This window comes from Anoplolepis gracilipes, chromosome 14 (genome assembly GCF_047496725.1).
Source record: "Anoplolepis gracilipes chromosome 14, ASM4749672v1, whole genome shotgun sequence".
In the NCBI taxonomy this organism is placed as follows: Eukaryota; Metazoa; Arthropoda; class Insecta; order Hymenoptera; family Formicidae; genus Anoplolepis; species Anoplolepis gracilipes.
This window is the reverse complement of record NC_132983.1, coordinates 72,501-91,636: the sequence shown is the minus strand read 5'-3', so window position 1 is coordinate 91,636 and position 19,136 is coordinate 72,501. Positions and strand designations below refer to the sequence as shown.

General features: G+C 31.5%; 1 protein-coding gene across 7 annotated transcripts in view; it reads left to right on the top strand.

Annotated features, from left to right (window-relative positions):
• Positions 1-19,136, top strand: part of LOC140673137 (A disintegrin and metalloproteinase with thrombospondin motifs 9) — a 43,658-nt gene that overhangs the window by 6,368 nt on the left and 18,154 nt on the right. For 6 of the 7 annotated variants that reach the window (XR_012048008.1, XM_072905806.1, XM_072905803.1 and 3 more), the window contains 5 exons: positions 10,118-10,249; positions 11,653-11,813; positions 12,172-12,297; positions 17,436-17,637; positions 18,748-18,955. Coding sequence is in view for 6 of the 7 variants with exons in the window: in XM_072905806.1 (XP_072761907.1) it covers positions 10,118-10,249; positions 11,653-11,813; positions 12,172-12,297; positions 17,436-17,637; positions 18,748-18,955 (829 nt within the window). In the remaining variant the exon portion in view is untranslated. Of the gene's footprint in view, positions 1-10,117; positions 10,250-11,652; positions 11,814-12,171; positions 12,298-14,337; positions 15,776-17,435; positions 17,638-18,747; positions 18,956-19,136 lie in introns of those variants that run through there. The other variant, XM_072905808.1, reaches the window with a different exon arrangement.

The following is a 19,136-nucleotide window of genomic DNA, read 5'->3' as shown; positions in this document are numbered from 1 at the left end:
ATCATTTATATCATTACGTATAAGGTAATTTATCCCGTGTATTATTCGTGGAATTAATTCTTTTTGCCACGATTATCGCATAGCATATTTTGTGCACGTCCATTTGGTGTGTGTGTGTGTGTGTGTGTGTGTGTGTGTGTGTGTGTGTGTGTGTGTGTGTGTGTGTGTGTGTGTGTGTGTGTGTGTGTGTGTGTATGTGTATGTGTATGTGTGCGAAGCTAGCGTCTCACTTTGTTGAAATTCATTAATTATTAAGAATCTTGGCTTTATTTTTAATGCAGTAGTTTTAGAATTATTGCTAGATTAAACAAATAGTACCTGTCATTAAAAGAATGACTCGGAGAAAAAAATCGGGACAAACTGAGACATCAGGTTCACGCTGCGTCTCATTTTGTCCTTTGATGATTTTTTTTTGGCGTTCTTGCCAAAGGCCTATCATAGGTACATATCAAATATTTTAAAATATTTTTAATTATCCAAAGGGGAAAATTTTCAATTAAAATAATTACGTACAATGAAAAATGTCTTTAATGAAAGCAGTCGATAATACTATCACATTATACTAGGAACATTATGTTCAAAGGAAGAAATTATTACAAAAAATAAAATGAGATTTATTTTGTTATCCGGAGTAAATCGGAAGTAGTTTAATTTTATCATTAAAGATCTTTAAAGAATCTTTAATGTAATTTAATAGAATTTTTTTTATACAAAGTTTTTCGATATTATGCGCGCACACACAATGTTTAAATATGTATCACGCTCACAATTTCAAATCGAAATTGTCTTGTTAAAGTTCAAATATCTGATTGTCACGAAATTCCATCTTGCTTCTTTTCCAAGCAACCGTTCCAAGAAGCGATATCATTGCAACAAGGTAGATAGCTATACGTTTTCGCGAATCTACCGGCAAGCTTGCATGTTAAAACACACTGTATATATACAATGTATGTATATAAATGGGGTTGCTTTGTGCGAATTGCGCACGCGTGCGCGCGCGCGCGCGAGAGAGAGAGAGAGAGAGAGAAAAAGAGAGAGAGAGAGAGAGAGAGAGAGAGAGAGAATATATGTTGATAAAACGTACTCTCTTCGCACAGCCACGTTGGCAGCGTGACACAAAAAACATAGCGAGTATATTAACGGATAGAGAGAGAGAGAGAGAGAGACGGACATTCTCGATACGAGTGATATAGAGTTGAAAAAAAGAGAAGCAAAGAGAAACGTTGATGCAATTTAAAAGTGCAGCCGCCTGCGAGCAGTCAACGCTACTAAAAGTGCGTACGTCGTGAAGGCTCGTGTTTCTGTCATAGTCAGCAGACGCGGACATCACGCGTTTAATGAAGCACAACGTTGTCTTCGGGAAACATCTTTTGCCGCGTTTGCGTTTGTTTTCAACTCTATCGACGAATGATTCGACGATTCGACGATTCGACGATTCGACGATTGTACGATTTTACAAATAAGAAAAAAATTCTGTTAAAAATTATCAAATTTGAAAATGTAATTTAAATTTAATTGAAGTATTCCACATTTAACATGTGGTTAGGTTTTTGTGATATTTTATATAATATGCGAAACATGTTTATACAATTTTTAGTTTTATAAAAGTACAAATTCGAGTATTAAGAAAAAATAATTATTAGCGGAGCTTAAAAGTTTCGTGTATGTGGATTACACTTAAAATTGCGGCTAGGTTTGTGTGTGAACACGCATTTACACGTATACTTACATTCTTTTCGTACTTTTTCGTCAAATATTTCTCTAAAAATATTTATTATTAAAATTATTAGCATTATGGCTTTAGTTTTCTCGTTATTTTTTTATATCTTATCATATTATTATATCTTGCAAGTATGTTATTCTCGGTTATTTCCTACTTCTACGGAAGACCGATACTTGGAAATTTATTTATTTATTTTTTTTAACAATTTTTTTTTAGAATTTTCTTTTATTTTGTTTTTTAATTTCAAGTATTGAAAATATATGTAGAGCGAGTCTTCACATATTTTAAATTCGAATTTACATATTGTTGATAAAATCAAATAGCATTTTGAAATAATGTCATCTCTTTTATCTTTCATATGTACATATATATACCTATATATATATATATATATATATATATATATATGTATACAACGATTCTTTTCTGTTTATAAACTATTCAAGTAGAGAAAGTAAAAGGACGGTTATACACATATATATATATATATATATATATATATATACATTTTTTTTTTAAACAGCACATTTGTCAAATGTCATTTGCTATTCCCCTACACTGCTCTAGTCTATGTATTCATGCAGGTTTCGCATTGCTGTTTGCAAAAAATTATAGACAACATGATGCAAAGAGCGGTGCGAAATCTGCATGATAGACTAGAGCAGTGTAGGAGAATAGCAAACAACATTTGTGCTGTTTAAAAAATGAGTAAAATGAAGTAATATATTGTTGAGCGACATTATTAACACTTTATCGTAACAAGAAATAAATGTTTAAATATTTTATTAATTTTATTTTGAAAATCTTCAGTCTCTTTAATTCATCTTGTATATGTATATATATATATATATATATATATATATATATATATATATATATATATATATATATATATATATATTTTTTTTTTTTTTTTCCTGGGATGATGAATATATTATACTCACTATACAATATAATACGTGTATAATTTGTTTCATACTTTCTATTACTCTTCTTTTCTCCAAATTTTCTGAATGTGGTTGGAGATTTGTTTAACCTATCGCGCAAAAGAATTGATTTCAAAATACATACATTTTAACGATTATTACAAATTCTTTTTTATATAAATTATCTGATAATGTACTGTCTCTCTCTCTCTCTCTCTCTCTCTCTCTCTCTCTCTCTCTCTCTCTCTCTCTCTCTCTCTCTCTCTCTCTCTCTCTCTCTCTCTCTCTCTCTCTCTCTCTCTCTCTCTCTCTCTCTCTCTCTCTCTCTCTCTCTCTCTCTCTCTCTCTCTCTCTCTCTCTCTCTCTCTCTCTCTCTCTCTCTCTCTCTCTCTCTCTCTCTCTCTCTCTCTCTCTCTCTCTCTCTCTCTCTCTCTCTCTCTCTCTCTCTCTCTCTCTCTCTCTCTCTCTCTCTCTCTCTCTCTCTCTCTCTCTCTCTCTCTCTCTCTCTCTCTCTCTCTCTCTCTCTCTCTCTCTCTCTCTCTCTCTCTCTCTCTCTCTCTCTCTCTCTCTCTCTCTCTCTCTCTCTCTCTCTCTCTCTCTCTCTCTCTCTCTCTCTCTCTCTCTCTCTCTCTCTCTCTCTCTCTCTCTCTCTCTCTCTCTCTCTCTCTCTCTCTCTCTCTCTCTCTCTCTCTCTCTCTCTCTCTCTCTCTCTCTCTCTCTCTCTCTCTCTCTCTCTCTCTCTCTCTCTCTCTCTCTCTCTCTCTCTCTCTCTCTCTCTCTCTCTCTCTCTCTCTCTCTCTCTCTCTCTCTCTCTCTCTCTCTCTCTCTCTCTCTCTCTCCTCCAGTGTGTATATACATATTTATTATAAAAAAACACAAATTTATTTATAAAAACAAAATAAAGTAAAAATAAATTCTTGTAGATAACGCGACTGTGCGCGGAGCATGTAATTATTGAGATTGCAAACAGATAGTAATTATATAAGTTGCAAATCTTGTGAAATTCTTCATGTTATTAAAAAGTTTAATAACGTATCTCAAGATATATTCACATATAGTTTATTGTTAGTGTCCTCGATGCCGAGCGACTTGTATTTTCACGAAATGCAAGAAGGCAAATGTTAATGTTACAAATGTTTTGCATAATCCTTCATATATGTATATATATATATGTATTTATTATCAAATTTATAATTTCTCCCAGATATATATGAGATGCGTAAACATCCTTTTCCGAGTTTCATTACTGGTTCATTACTTTGATTGCGCTCTAACATAAGGTATATTGCGTGTCGTTTAAGAAAGACCTTGATTGTTAATCCATGTTGGGTTATGTGAAGCAGCAACGCGCTTTTCTGTTTTGAAGCAAAAACATACGTTATTTTTTCATAGCGAGAAATAATCAACATAATAAATGTTGCAAATTTTTTTAAAGTGAGTTTGCGTGGGTTGTTTTTAGTCAGTATGTTACTCAGTAAATAAGTTGGGTAGCTAAATACAATAGCATAAAACAATTTATATAATATTGCTTCATTTTTTCGAAATCTTTGAATTAAAATCTTTCGAAACTTAACGATGTTATCTGAATTTGCCATCAATGGTTAAAAATATATAATCCATAAAAAGAAAAGAACAATGAAAGAATAGTGAATGATATATACGTGAATAATATATTGACGTATGTATACATCACTACATATGTATATGTACTTATTTCTAAAATTATCTTGATTGTCATTTGATTGTGAGACCAAAGTGTTTCACTTTAGAGAACGTCATTTTCTTTTAACATACAACAAATATCTCTCTCTCTCTCTCTCTCTCTCTCTCTCTCTCTCTCTCTCTCTTTCTCTTTGAAAAAAAGAATGTCTTTGTGTAGTGAACAAAAATTAATTTTAAATTAATCAAAGACTCTTTATACACAAAAAATAATTCGTTAATTTGATGCTTTGGATTTTGATTTTCAGATTATTTATCATAATATATATTTTGTGTATTTAAGTAGACTAGAAATTAAAAAGAAAAAACAAAATCAGACAATCTCTCTGGACAAATGGGGAAAAATTCTTTGTATGCCTGTTTTAGGCAAGAGTCGTTTAAATATTCTAGATGTAGATAAGTAAATAAATTAACAAAATATTGTATCTTTTATTAGCTTTAGACCCGAGTGAGATTTGTTTTTAAAGCACTTGGGAAATGTTTACTTCGGCCGACAAAATCGTGAATGCACAAAATCGTGGATGCGATATTGTTGCCAGACGATTAGCATCTTGTGTGTAAACATTTCGACCAACTTGCAGAACTCGAACTTAACCAATGTGCTTCGTTCGAATATATCAGTCGGTCCAGCCATAATTTATGACTTAAGATCATTCGGATTAAAATAGCCAAAGTCAGCTGGCATTCTGAATGATACGATAACGTTCAACGATCTTGAACTGAATATTGCACCAATGCCACTTGTGATTTTACATCATTATTCATTACTTTGTTATCCGTTTTTGATCACGTTTTAATGGCTATTTTAGTTTAATTTTTTGATAAATTTTGACCTATCTCCTTTTATTTGCGCTTTACGAACATAAATTTTATCAAGTTTTTTTTTAAAAATATTAGCTTCCATTAGGTTCATTAAATGTAAAAAAAAAATACATATACAATATATGAATATATGAATACAAGATGTATGAAATATGATAATAAATCAACATAAATATGATTAAACATAATTAATCTCCTGAAAATTGTACGCTACTACAATATATTTTATGCGAGAACAGTATATAGAGATTATTTTTGTCGCACGCCGAATGTTTAATATACAATATTTTGAGACTGAAAGACTTAAATCTCGGAAGTTTCTCGGCTCATGTTTCGATACTGTAATTGTAATAATAAATGGCAACGCAAGTGAGACACTGTTAAGGGTCTTTCTTTTACGAAGACAGTGTCCGCCTTGTGGAAGAGAAGAAGGCGAGAAAGTCTTTTCACAGTGTCACTCGGCATAGTCGAGACTCGAGACTCGAGACGCAGTCGAAGCGTAAACGTTTATGCGAGAGAAACGGTTTCACAGTACATAATCAGAATGGTTAGGTTCTTTTATATATATTAGAAAGACAATGTTACTCAACGCTGCAGTTCAACGACACGCGTGATGCGTAGAAACTAGTTGTGGATTCTTAGATTGTCAGAGGAAAGGTTCCTCTCGGCATCCGCCGGGAGTCGAGAGCCGAGATCCGAGAGATGGATAATTGTAGATTGTTGATTCGCGCAAATCTTTTTGCCAATAAACATAATTTCTTCAACTTTCGATGGTAAGAGGCTGGTAGAAGTCTAGCTCTAGACAGAATCAGTGAATTATGAACGTTGACGGGGAAATTATAACGCTCTTTTCTTATAACGATAGATGCAATAATATACTTGCAATTAGATAAAACGCGCGAAAAACATATGAAGAAACACGAATTATGGAATTATGGAAGTAAAATAGTATACCGTTTATATCGTTTATATATCGGGCGTATACCGATAAAATCAAACCTGTTTCCATTAGTGTCAAAAACGAAATGAGAGAGAAAATTTCAAACAGCATATCAAAACTTAGTTTGCGACAAATGTTTCAGATGATTGATTTTCTTTTTTTTTTCTCACAGTCGCAAAGATGTGATTACATTATACACCTATCACATAGTAAACTTGACGTATTTATTTAATATTAAAATATATTATATTATACTGTTATTAAAATAAAAAAAAAACTACGTTATATATTTGTTTTTATTTGACATTGATATCTGATAGTCTCGAGATTGGTGTGTTTACCTGTTTAGATAAAACTATGTTATTATTTTAATTTTTTTCAATCAACTAATTTATTTTTATTAATTTATTATATTAATATAAATAGTCAAGAAAATTGTGGGCATATAAATTAAATTAGTATTAAGAAACGCAGAAAAAGTTTCAAATGTTTAAAGTATTAAAAATTTTAATTTCTTTAAAACGTTTGAAAGTTCCAAAAACCAATAATTGATGTTTTACTGACATATGTAAGCGAGAGATTTGTGGAAACTTTTCTGAAAGGTTTCCCCAAATATTTCATATGCGTTTTTCAAATTGCTTTCTCACGACGAGTTTTAGTTCCAAGAATAGGAAAACATTAGGCACGACAATGAGAAACCTTGATTGGACTAATTTAGTTAGGCTTTTTTAATCAAGTTGAGCGTTTCGCGTTGAAATACTATCATTTTTTCTAATGTACAACCTATTTCTTACGTATTTAATTAAAGATAAGCCTGATGAATGAAGCATCTGATTTGATACAATATTTGCATTTCTCTTTTTCTTTTTTTCGAAATACATAATTATCATCTAGCAAATTTTTTGCTATGTACATATGTGCGCGCGTATGTGTGTGTGTGTTTAGTGTTTTATTAGATATAAGAGTAGAATAAAATAATTTAGTGAAATTTAATTTTTTCTTACATACAAATGTGAGAGAAATAACAACCACAGAAACAACAATAATAATCATAAAAATAACGACAACAAAAACAACAGCAATAATAATAATAATAATGTAATAACGAAATATCTCGTGCTCTTTTATCTTTTTTTATGGTAATATATAGTAAATACACATTTTCTTTTATCGTATACGATACAATTTTTGCGAGAAATTATAATATGCTTTTATCCATACTTTGTATTTGAAAGATATTTATAGATGTTAACACATTATTCGTACATTTAGCTTGGAAAATGGAACAAAAATAATTGTTATTATTATTAGGGAAATTTCTTTTGAAAATTTCAGTGCGCAAAACAAACGTGTTGTTTGGAACAATAGGTGCTGTCTGGCACGTTTTCACAGTATTTTCAGAAATATAATATGCTTTGTAAGATGAATCTTGAGCTCAGGAAATTGAAATGAACAATTACTATTACTCTCCGTTTGCAGTTTCGACAAATAATATCGTACAACAAGAAAAATCCATTGTTGTACGTTCACATTGTACTAAAAACGTTAGAAACATTTTAACCAAAAATTTTGGATTTTCAGAGATGTATACATATTTTACGATATTAAACATCCTTTTACATTATTTTAATCGTACTTGACGTATTTGGGCAATTTGAAATTTCTATTTTAGGTTGTTATTATAATATACTATTTTGTCAAGATATACGGTGGTTGTTATATATATATATATATATATATATATATATATATATATATATACACACATTTTTAGACGCGATTGGTAATTTTCATGTATTGCATTTACATTGCATTTTATTGCAAAAAATTAACTAGTTGACAATTAATAATTTAAAGTTGGCATATAATATATTATACCATGCATTATTTACACACATACACATTCATAGTGTATGTACACTTGAAATTATAGAATAAGTAAAGGCTATTTCATGTTTTGAGCAAATTGATAACATTCTTACTTTGATTTCTCGCCATTTCATAAATCGAATATAAATTTGAACTACATATATTGTTGTGTACTGAACAACAATTTATTTATATCTGCAAAAAGAAATATTTCTATAATATAAAAAAATATATCTATATACATAATATACAAATCTCTCTCTCTCTCTCTCTCTCTCTCTCTCTCTCTCTCTCTCTCTCTTTCTTTCTCTTTCATCAAAGGTAAAAATGTCTGCTATAAAAGTAGCATACAATTAATTTCTAATAACAAAAGGACAAATACGCGCGCGCACACAGAGAGAGAGAGAGAGAGAGAGGGGGGGGGGGGGGAGATACATGACATCACCAGTGTTTCGTTTTTTGCATATATGCTGCAATTTTTTTTTTTTTTTTTTTTTTTTTTTTCTAAATTTCGTGTCGTCAATGCAACTATTATTTGTGTATGTCTGCGAGTTTATTATTATAAATAATAATCTATTCCTGTCAATATCCATCGTTTCGATCGATATTAAAAAAAAATAATCAAAATACGAGTATTGTACAGTACGAGCGTATTATTACGCAAAGCGAGATGTTGCAAATTTGACGCTCAGTTTGTAGAACATTCACGTTTATCTCATGGTTTGCGATTCAGAACTGACATTCGATACGTCTTGTGAAAACTGTCATGCGTAATTATAGAACATGGCGTGTGTGCTATGTATTTCTCCAGATGTGTTTCGCGTACTACGGTGGCCGGTATATTCGGAGGTAGAATTCGATATAATTAAACAAAGCAATGTTTGCTGCTGTTTCTTGAACAATTTCCTCGAGGTCTTATCAATATCTTACTTTCTGCCGTTAAACCTAGATTACCATATAGCTGTATATATACATATACACGGATAGTTATAATCTCATTTTCGCACGCGTACATAATAAAATGCAATAATAACGTAAAAAAATAACGACAATTACTCGCCTGAACTGTATCAATAACTTATCAGAAAAATCGTAAATATAATAGAAATACATAGAAATCATAAAGATGGAATGTACCGATTGATTTTTATAAGCGCAATTATTCAATTTATATCGATAAATAAGCAATAAGTAATTTATAACTATAATTATAATTAATTTGAGTAATCACTATTACTCAATTTTTAAGTGTAAAGCTGCATTTGAGGTGTAATTCGATGAATTCAATTATCAATATTGTTACATGAGAAAAAAGAATTGCGATTAACAATAAATCATTTCGTAAAAGGTGCGTGCGTGTGTGTGTGTGCGTGCGTGATTATCAATTAATATCAATCTTTCCCAAGAGAAAGATATTAATGGAAAATAATTTGAATAAATCGACGCTTTATTGATTCAAATTAGAAAAGAGACTAGATAATTTTCGCTAAATTACTTGGGTTTCATAATTCAGACTTTTAAAGTTTTGTCAGAAATTCGCATTAAACATTACAAAAATATCGAAAAATGTTAAAAACCATGTCGAATTTGAACGAATTTGATACATATGTGTGCTGTTATAGATTTTTAACTTTTATACGAAAGATGAAAAGTACTGTATTACCAAAATATTGTACCGTGCGTCCACTGGGAAGGAATTGAAATTTCAAATGCAATCAGTTCGGCAACTGTCAATACAAAAATTAGTCATTTTACTATAACATTTCTTTTTATCAATACGCTATCTTTGCAAAATTCGATTGTTATTCAATGATATTTCAATTTAAATTTAAACCTACAGTCACACAGGTTTTTCTTTTCCTCAAAATATATCTTAAAACATTCTATAAACATATATTGGCGGCAATTTTAGATCAACGAAATTAAAATAGGAATAGTTCTTGTTTAATTTAAAGATTGATATTTTAATTTTTTTTTCTTACATTTATTTCGTGAACTTATTTTTGCATAAACAATTACCGTTTTAAAAATGCGGCAAGTTACCCTACAATTTGTACAGATTTGTAAGAAAACAAGTGTGATAAATTATCTTTTTAATATAATTTAATGTAATTTCAGTGCTTTCCAAGGAAACACAAAGTACGAAGCAACACCATAATGCATCATCTATCGATGTGTTGCCGTTTGCTAAGGGTAATCTAGAGTACGTGAAGCCTTTCAAAATTAGTCAAAATCAGTATGAAGATCCACGTAAGTATTTGAAATATGCAAGTAATGGATGAACATACATACATATTTGAAAATAACAATAAGAGAAGCGGGAAGAAATAAATATAATCGTGTAAATTTTTTTTTTTTTTTTTTTTTTTTTTTTTTTCCTTAATAGAATAGTTCGAATGACAATGACGCGAGAACGCGTAAAAGAATGTACACTTTGGATGAATATAGATATTTGATGAATATTTACGTTATACCATGCGAGTTATTACATATATGATGTACAAATAAGCTGTAAAACAAGCTGTTTTTACAAGTTAAAAATTGACATTTTATGATATAAGAAAGAAACATATATCATAATCCATTTGACGAGTGATCCTTACAACTTACAATATCGTATATTTAAGCCATTTTGTGATTTAGTCTTGATTGATATGATATTTAAAGTTAAAAAAAAATGATAAATACACCTAAGAAAAACTAAACTAAACTTTGTTTGTCTTCGTAACACTTTATCCAAGCATAATTAATTAATGCATTCGGACAATTAATTGTATAAATGGCACGCTCTCGATAAACTGAGCGCGTATCATTAATATTAATTTTGTTTTGATATAGATTGAGAGAGAAATATAGAATCTCACACACATCAAATCAACTATTGTATTAAGTAAAATAGTGAAAGTATTTATTACATGTTTGTCTTTACTATTCATATTTTATAACAATGTGGCATACGTTAGAAATACGTCAGAAATATTGTATATACATTAGAAACAGTCTCAAACTTTTTTCTCGTTTCAAATCTGATGGCTTTTCTGAAAATTTTTAACATATACATATACATATATGTACAGGAAAGGAGGAAAGGATTTATAAATTTTCATTTTGTTTTCCACATTTTACGCGAGTTTTTAATATTGATAAATGTCTTTAAAAATATATGATTTATATTGATTTATATTTTTATTATATATAATCGCAGTTTAATAGCTCGCAAGATAATGCGGATAAAAATAAATGTAAAGAAAACGTCTCTAGGAAATTAATTTTTATTTTAATAAAAATATCTGAAAGAAAAAAAAACTATAATTTATATTGCTCTTGTTGTTATTGTTGTTGTTGTTGTTGTTGCTGCTGCTGCTGTTGTTGCTGTGTTGTCTGAAACTGTAATAAACATGTTAAGAAATGGTAATTAATACACACCCATGTACATATATACATACATAATTGTGCATCTATAGTAAAAACTTGAGCATTAACACATGTTACTGCGCATAGAAAATGTGTAATAGATACGCCAATATAACGAACGAGACTGAAAACTAAAAAATAAATTATCATTCTCCATAGTCTGATTTTCCATAATTACACCTTTTTCTATATAGTTTGTAACTTGCTATACTTGAAACAAAGTCTCTTGTTGTTCTCAGCCGAAGAATTTTCCACGGCAAAGAGACATCATAGCGGTCACTTTCGACATGCGTCGGCCGAAGTTTGGGATCCTCATCCGCAATACGAATTTACCGCCTTTGGAAGACGATTTCGTTTGCGATTAGCACATGACGCTAGTTTTATATCTCCTGATATAAAGGTAAGAACATTTATCGGGTAACGTTTCTCTCTCTCTCTCTCTCTCTCTCTCTCTCTCTCTCTCTCTTAAATCATGGTATATATATATATATATATATATATATATATATATATATATACACACATAATTGTATAATGATGTCTGAGTGTTATAAAATTATTAAGGTCATTGGGGCAATAATCTTTATAGGGAGAGGAAGAGAGAGAGAGAGAGAGAGAGAGAGAGAGAGAGAGAGAGAGAGAGAGAGAGAGAGAGAGAGAAAGAATGCTCATCGAGTTACAGTATCGCGATTCTAATAGTCAATCATTTTCCTACTTAATTGACAGCCTTAATTACTTCTTATACGATGATGACATAGGTGACGCATATGAGCGAGAACACAACTAGAAGAGAACACGCTGGTCATCAGTTGGGTTGTTATTACAGCGGGTCAGTCGACGGCGATCCAAGTTCAGCGGTCAGTGTCAGCCTTTGTCACGGAATGGTGAGTCACAGATTGAGCTTTAGAGAATATCTTGTCTCGCAACAAGTCAGTTATAAGTTATAATTTCACCCGATTACAAGAATGATAAATCTGCCAGAATTTCTTTCCGCTGTAGCGTGAATCGATTAGCATAAAGTCTCACATTTTATTTCACAATAAAATATATTTTCTTCAGCTCGGTACTTATATATAATATATATTTTTGGCTGTCGTTACTGTCTTTATTGAGAATTATTTCGATTATATAAAACAGATTAAAGTTTTTAGCCAACGTTTTCACCATTATTTTCTTGATCTCGAGATTCAAGATTCTTATCTATATATATATAATATATCTAACAATAAGAAAGAATGATTTTTAACATTCATTTTGCCAAACTAATAATGATACATTTGCACGTCAGTAACTTTGTATTCTGACTCTTATCGAAGTCTAACCTTCTCTCTTGTTAAAAAAATTTGTTTCCACACTTTTTTCGTAATTTGCATCCTCTTTTAATTCAAAGTTTTTTCGTTTTCGAAAAGAAAGCGAGAATGAAATAAAAAAACTTTTAGTTTTCGCTCGTTGAACATTCTTCCTACTGATTTAGGTCACGTTTTAATTTAGCCATGGCAAGGTTAGAATAATCAATCGGCCGTCTGTTTCAGACGTAGAAATAGAAAGATGTAAGCACCCGGTTGAGTCAAGTCTTGATGTCTTTACTCTAGACTGTAGATAGTGAGCCTAGCCACTCCTCTATGTAGAAACACTCGATCTAATTATTTGAATCTTTTTGCTTTTTTGCTTTTTTGCTTTCGCGGATCCTTTGATTTGCACTCTTCATCACTGTCCGAATATTCTTCGTTTTGTCTTTGATATTACATTTCCGTGTCGTTACTGATTTTTAACATTCATTTTGTCAAACTAATCATAAATTTCAAATATTTTAAAAATTTTCTTCAAGTATAGTTTGTAATATTTTTAAACTTAATTGATAAATATAAGTTTGTCATTTGTTTTTCTCATTTGAAACTTAATTTGACAATAGTTTTTTTTTTCTTTTCTAGTTTCTAATTGTTATTTACTTATATATCTGTGTCTCGATATTTTTATCGAGGAAAAGATCATTTCCAGAATCTTTCAAAAATTTGGGAATATTTGTAACCAAAGAATTTGCAATAAAATATTATAATACCTGATAGCTTTTATAGACTTTGTATAAATACACACACACACACACACACACACACACACACACACACACACACACACATATATATATATATATATATATATATATAAAATATAAATGTACATGTAATGCGTCAATTTAATGTATCTTTTGACATATGACTGTGTGTCAAAGAATTGACACGTGCGCGTAGCGAGAAATATATAAGATGTTTAATTTTGCGCGATTCGGTAATCATCGGGTATCTTTTTATTTGTTTCAATTTCAGTCACGAATCATCATAATAATAGATTACGCTGTTGGAAAAATTCGAGTTGTCGAGTATTTTATCGTCAGCAAAATTCCGTATGATATGTAACATTGAATGGCGATATTAATTATCAATTATCTTATTTTGATAAATATGAAAATATTTACAAATACTACGCGTACTAAAATTATATTTAATAAAAATTTAAGTACAAAATATCTCTCTCTCTCTCTCTCTCTCTCTCTTTTTTTCTCTTTTCGTTTTTTGTATGTTTTTAAGAAAAATCTTTAAAAGTTGAAGCCAATATTTTATACTATTTTTTCCAGTATAATTATGTTAAAGTTAATTTATTTATAGTATTTTTTTATAGTAACTCTTATTAAAATAAATTAATCCGAAAGTGACAATATGTGTGTGTGTGTGTATATATATATATATATATAAAAATAAGTTTTTTTACTTACATGTATATATATATATATATATATATATATAATAAGTTTTTTCACTTACATATATATATATATATATATATATATATATATATATATATATATACATGTAAGTAAAAAACCTGATTTTTTTATATTTTAAGATAAAAATGGCAATAATATATTATATCGTGTATAATTATGTTTATGGGTGTAATTTTACTTAATAAAATATTTACGCCAGTCGTATTCGATTTATTGAGGAACAAAATTTACATTATTTTTCGGGATACGACACAATATTACAAGAACGCAAATCTGTAAGCTTAACTCGAGCCGGTATGACCAGTTTTGAATCGACCCGACGACCTTGACAGAAATGTGTGAAATATAATAAGCGAAATTACTTAGAGATTTTTTGTTTATGATGACATCTCACGCGGCACGGATTTAATGAAGATCGTTTCATCTTGAAAGATAGACTTTAGAAATTGAATACGATTTATCTCTTTGTTTCGATCATTTTGTGCGATTAAAGATGCTTAAAGATAAATCCCCTTTTTAAGCTATAAGCCACTGACAATGAGATAGGGGACTGAATTTCAAAAGTAAACGTAAAAGTGAAAAGTTTGTTAAAAAATTATGACGCGATAGACGCGGTAGAAATATTATCGCATATATGTATTTTAATAAAACGAACGAGATTTGTGTATACCCTTATACATATATTTATATTATATAGTATTACTATTATTATTCTTATTATGTTATTATTGTGTTGTTGGTTTGTTAATAGTAGTAGTAGTAGTAGTAGTAGTAGTAGTAGTAGTAGTAGTAGTAGTAGTAGTAGCAGTAATGTAAAAATCAATTTCATAAAATAAATAGTAAAAAATTATTAATAATTTTATGAAATTTTAAATATTATTCTTACGAAATAACGTGCTTTATTGTTTCTCACATTACAAAAAAGATCAATCTAAGGGAGAAAATAATTAACTGTTCTCAAGAGATTATTAAACTTTATGTTTGAAATATAGAGAAAAAAAACCCATTGCACGCACGTGCGCGCTCGCGTGCATTTTTTTTTCCATTAATGTGCAGAGTATGTTATTGTCTCTATTTAGGATGTTCAAGGCAAGTTCATTTATTTTCTTGCGATATATTATGTTCTGTGTATTAAGTAGAATATAAATAAAGATAATTTTGGTCACGGCGACACCGGAACCCAGCAGTCACCTTCAATTTAACGGTCAGTTCTGCACGCGAGACATTATACACATATTATGATTTCTCGTATAATTCTTTCTTGTTAGTATTGTTTAGGCCGCATTTTTTTTCGTTTTATATTTTATTGCTCGTTTAATACTGTTTACTTTCTTAAATAAAATGTCGCGCGTGTGTGCGTGTGTGTGTGTGTGTGTGTGTGTGTGTCTCAAACACACGACTGGTATCTGATGTTTTAACACGGTTAGCATAAACACGGATGTTCATGAAAGCACACGTCAAAGCGAGTCAAAACAAATTGCAAGGATATAAACAAAATTCGAGCAGTAGTTTTTAAAATAAGCGTGGAGCGTGGAGCGTGGAGCGTGGAGCGTGGAGCGTGGAGCGTGGAGCAGTGATAGGTATAAAGGATAGAATATACGATCAGAGTATTTATAGCCTGCCAAGCAGTTGCAACGGTTGCAACAGAGTATGCTTACTCATGATCTGATGATATTATTTGTAACATTTGCAAGGATATTCGGATATAAGGAAACGATTGTGAAAGCTATTAGTCCTACTTGATTTACAATAAATTTTACCTATACTTTTGCGAGACTCTGAAAAGAATGACATTTTCGCACATGTTGGAGATATTTTTCATGGTAATACGATATATGTATAAGAGGAATATACATTTTGGCAGTACATTGTGAAGGAAATTTTTGTGGAATAGTCAAAGCTTTAAACAAATCTCGCATTAATAATGAGAATTAATAAATCATTTTTACCGAATGACATGACTAATCAACTCTATTGATCGACGAAAGGTCGATAAATTTTTTCGAGCAAAGATAATAGCGAGGTCGTTAATCAATCAGGTTAGGTTGTTAATCATTTGAAAAGGCAAAAAGGGAGATGGATAAGAAAAAAGGGTAAAAGACGGACAGATGAAAACCAAGGAGAAACCAGACGGTTTTTGCACCAGGCAATTCTCGGTAATCTTCAAGTATGTCTTTGTGCTTTATGCGTAATAGAGAAGGCGTATGCCCACAAAAATGCAAATTGCAAACACAAGCGAATCGAGCACATTGGAGCATGACGAGCTGCGTTGATGCCTTGATTGATGCCGGCGCGCCGATACTTATTGTAACCTAACCAGCGTCATGTCAAATTTTTCATTCACGCTATCTATTGTACAATATTTACCTCTAATCTGTGTCTCTAATGTATTTATGACATGTGCGCAATCTCATTGATGAATGGTTGGCTGACTGGTTCTCTCTCTCTCTCTCTCTCTCTCTCTCTCTCTCTCTCTCTCTCTCTCTCTCTTTGTCTATTATACATATGTATATATCTAGTGTTAGAAAATATACGTATTAGAAAAGTTACAAACGTTTGAAATAAGTGAGGTCTGCGCCGTTACTTTCGCGTAGCACATGCTTTTGAAAAAATAAATAGATGAGAGAGAGAGAGAGAGAGAGAGAGAGAGAGAGAGAGAGAGAGAGAGAGAGAGGGAGAGAGAGTTCATACATGTTAGAATCATGTTTTATCAAAAAATTAACGAATATCGCGGTTGCTGAATAGGATATAACAACGGGGTGGCGCTTGGTTTGTATAATAAATAACACTCTTCTAAATAGCATCTGTATAATTCGCCGCTACTTCAAATAAACCACATCTTCTCTTATTTCATGTAAACGTGAAATCTGCAATATACCGTCAGTTACATAATTGTGCGTGTGCGTGTGACCGCATTTATAAATGATTTCAACGTACGTCTATTTAATTGTTGACTAGTGGCTTACTCAAATAACCAGCTGTCACAATACAATACACATATGTGCTTTGTAATTACGTATTACTTTTCGAATTTTCTCGGGAGCAAAATTTTGTAAAATGTAATAAAAACATTATCATCTTTTTGTTTATGCATCTTCTCGATTGAAATGAAGATATTTTTTTGATTTTGAGCGGATATAATACAATAATATATAATAAAATACATTATTATCGAATTTTACGTAGGTACATACATATGTATACATGTATACTTGACAAACTTTGTTGCAATATTTCCAGACTGGTCATGTGAAAACGTCAATGGGAAGCTATTTTATTAAACCCACCGAACATTGGCGCGAGGATGACAAGGATTCGCTTGGATCTTCGTTACAACATGCAATCTATCGCGTACCCGCAGCAACGTCCAACTCGAACGACGATAACTCCAGCTTTAATATTCCCGAAGACATAGTTAAGACTCGTAACTGTGGCGTCATTGGTAAGTCAATTTTATTTCTATTTACGTCATGTGTGTATTTACGATTTCGTTAATATTTATCATATTCATCGAAAATACAATACTGTTGAGACTCGCAATCAGTGGGTGAGGTCGGTGAGTATTGATTAATAACGCGTGCACGCGCGCGAAGGTGCGTCTATGTACATACATTGAGAATATTTATTTATTTCCAATTATATATACTTATTACTCGATCGCAATCAGTTCAGAATCGTAATCGCATCGATTTACATATATGTATTATTATTGCATTTCGAGATATATATATATATATATATATATATTATAATATTTCGAAACGCGCGAGCACGAGCACGAGCACGAGCACATGAGACTTTGAGGAAAAGGCGTCGCGTCATCTTTTCTCATTCGCTGCTCGCTGTACCTATACTCGCACGACCACCTATATCAAAACAGGTTCAGGCACATTTACGTCTTGTCCCTCGGGCGGATTCTGATGTTTCGAGACAGCTTGGCGACGCACGTATTCTGCGTACTTACAAAACGAGATGCCATCGATACTGCATCTGTGTTGAAATTTTCTTACCTCGTTATCTCTCTATCTATCATTATTACAATTATTACAATTATTTCGTTAATAACATTCACCTAGAATTTGCGTATCCGATGATACAATTATCGAATTTGATATTTGTGTTCCTCGAAAACAGTTTCTCGCGTGCCGAGTTTTAAAAGATACGTTTGTCAACTTTTTTTCGGGCCGCATCCAATTCTTGCAATTAAATGTCAAAGGTTTATATATGTGAAAAGGTACTATCTCAACATTTCTCGATGTAGCTCGCAACGACGACTAACACACACACACACACACACACACACACACACAATACGCTGTTAAAAATAACGAAACACAGACAATAAAACGCTGTTCTAAATCTCAGAGAGAAACTAATTCTCTATATGGGATGTATAGAATAATTCAGGAATAATTCATGCCCGTCGTCAATGGATAAAAATTAATTCAAATTATAATTTTGTGCAGTGTATTATATATATTGTATTATAATTCAGATTTTAATCTAAATTTGCAAATAAATTGATGCCATTGTCATTATTGATACTTGACAGATTATAACTCCAACGACAGACCCGTCTCGTTAACGGATGATACTTCTGCTCGTGAAATTTATGTTGGAGCGCGTTCGCGAGAGCGTAGATCATTGATGACACGAAAAACCGCATCATTGGAACGAGAGCAACAAGGACAGGGATATGAGCACTTTGTAGAACGGAGCGAGCATCGTCTAAATTTTTTTCAAAAGGATTACGACGACAGGTATAGCTACAGACGAATATGCAAATTTTTGCATGCATATTAACGAAGTAAATGTGTGTGTGTGTGTGTGTGTGTGTGTGTGTGTGCGTGTGCGTAAGCGTGTGCGTGTGCGTGTGCGTAAGCGTGTGCGTAAGCGTGTGCGTAAGCGTGTGCGTAAGCGTGTGCGTAAGCGTGTGCGTAA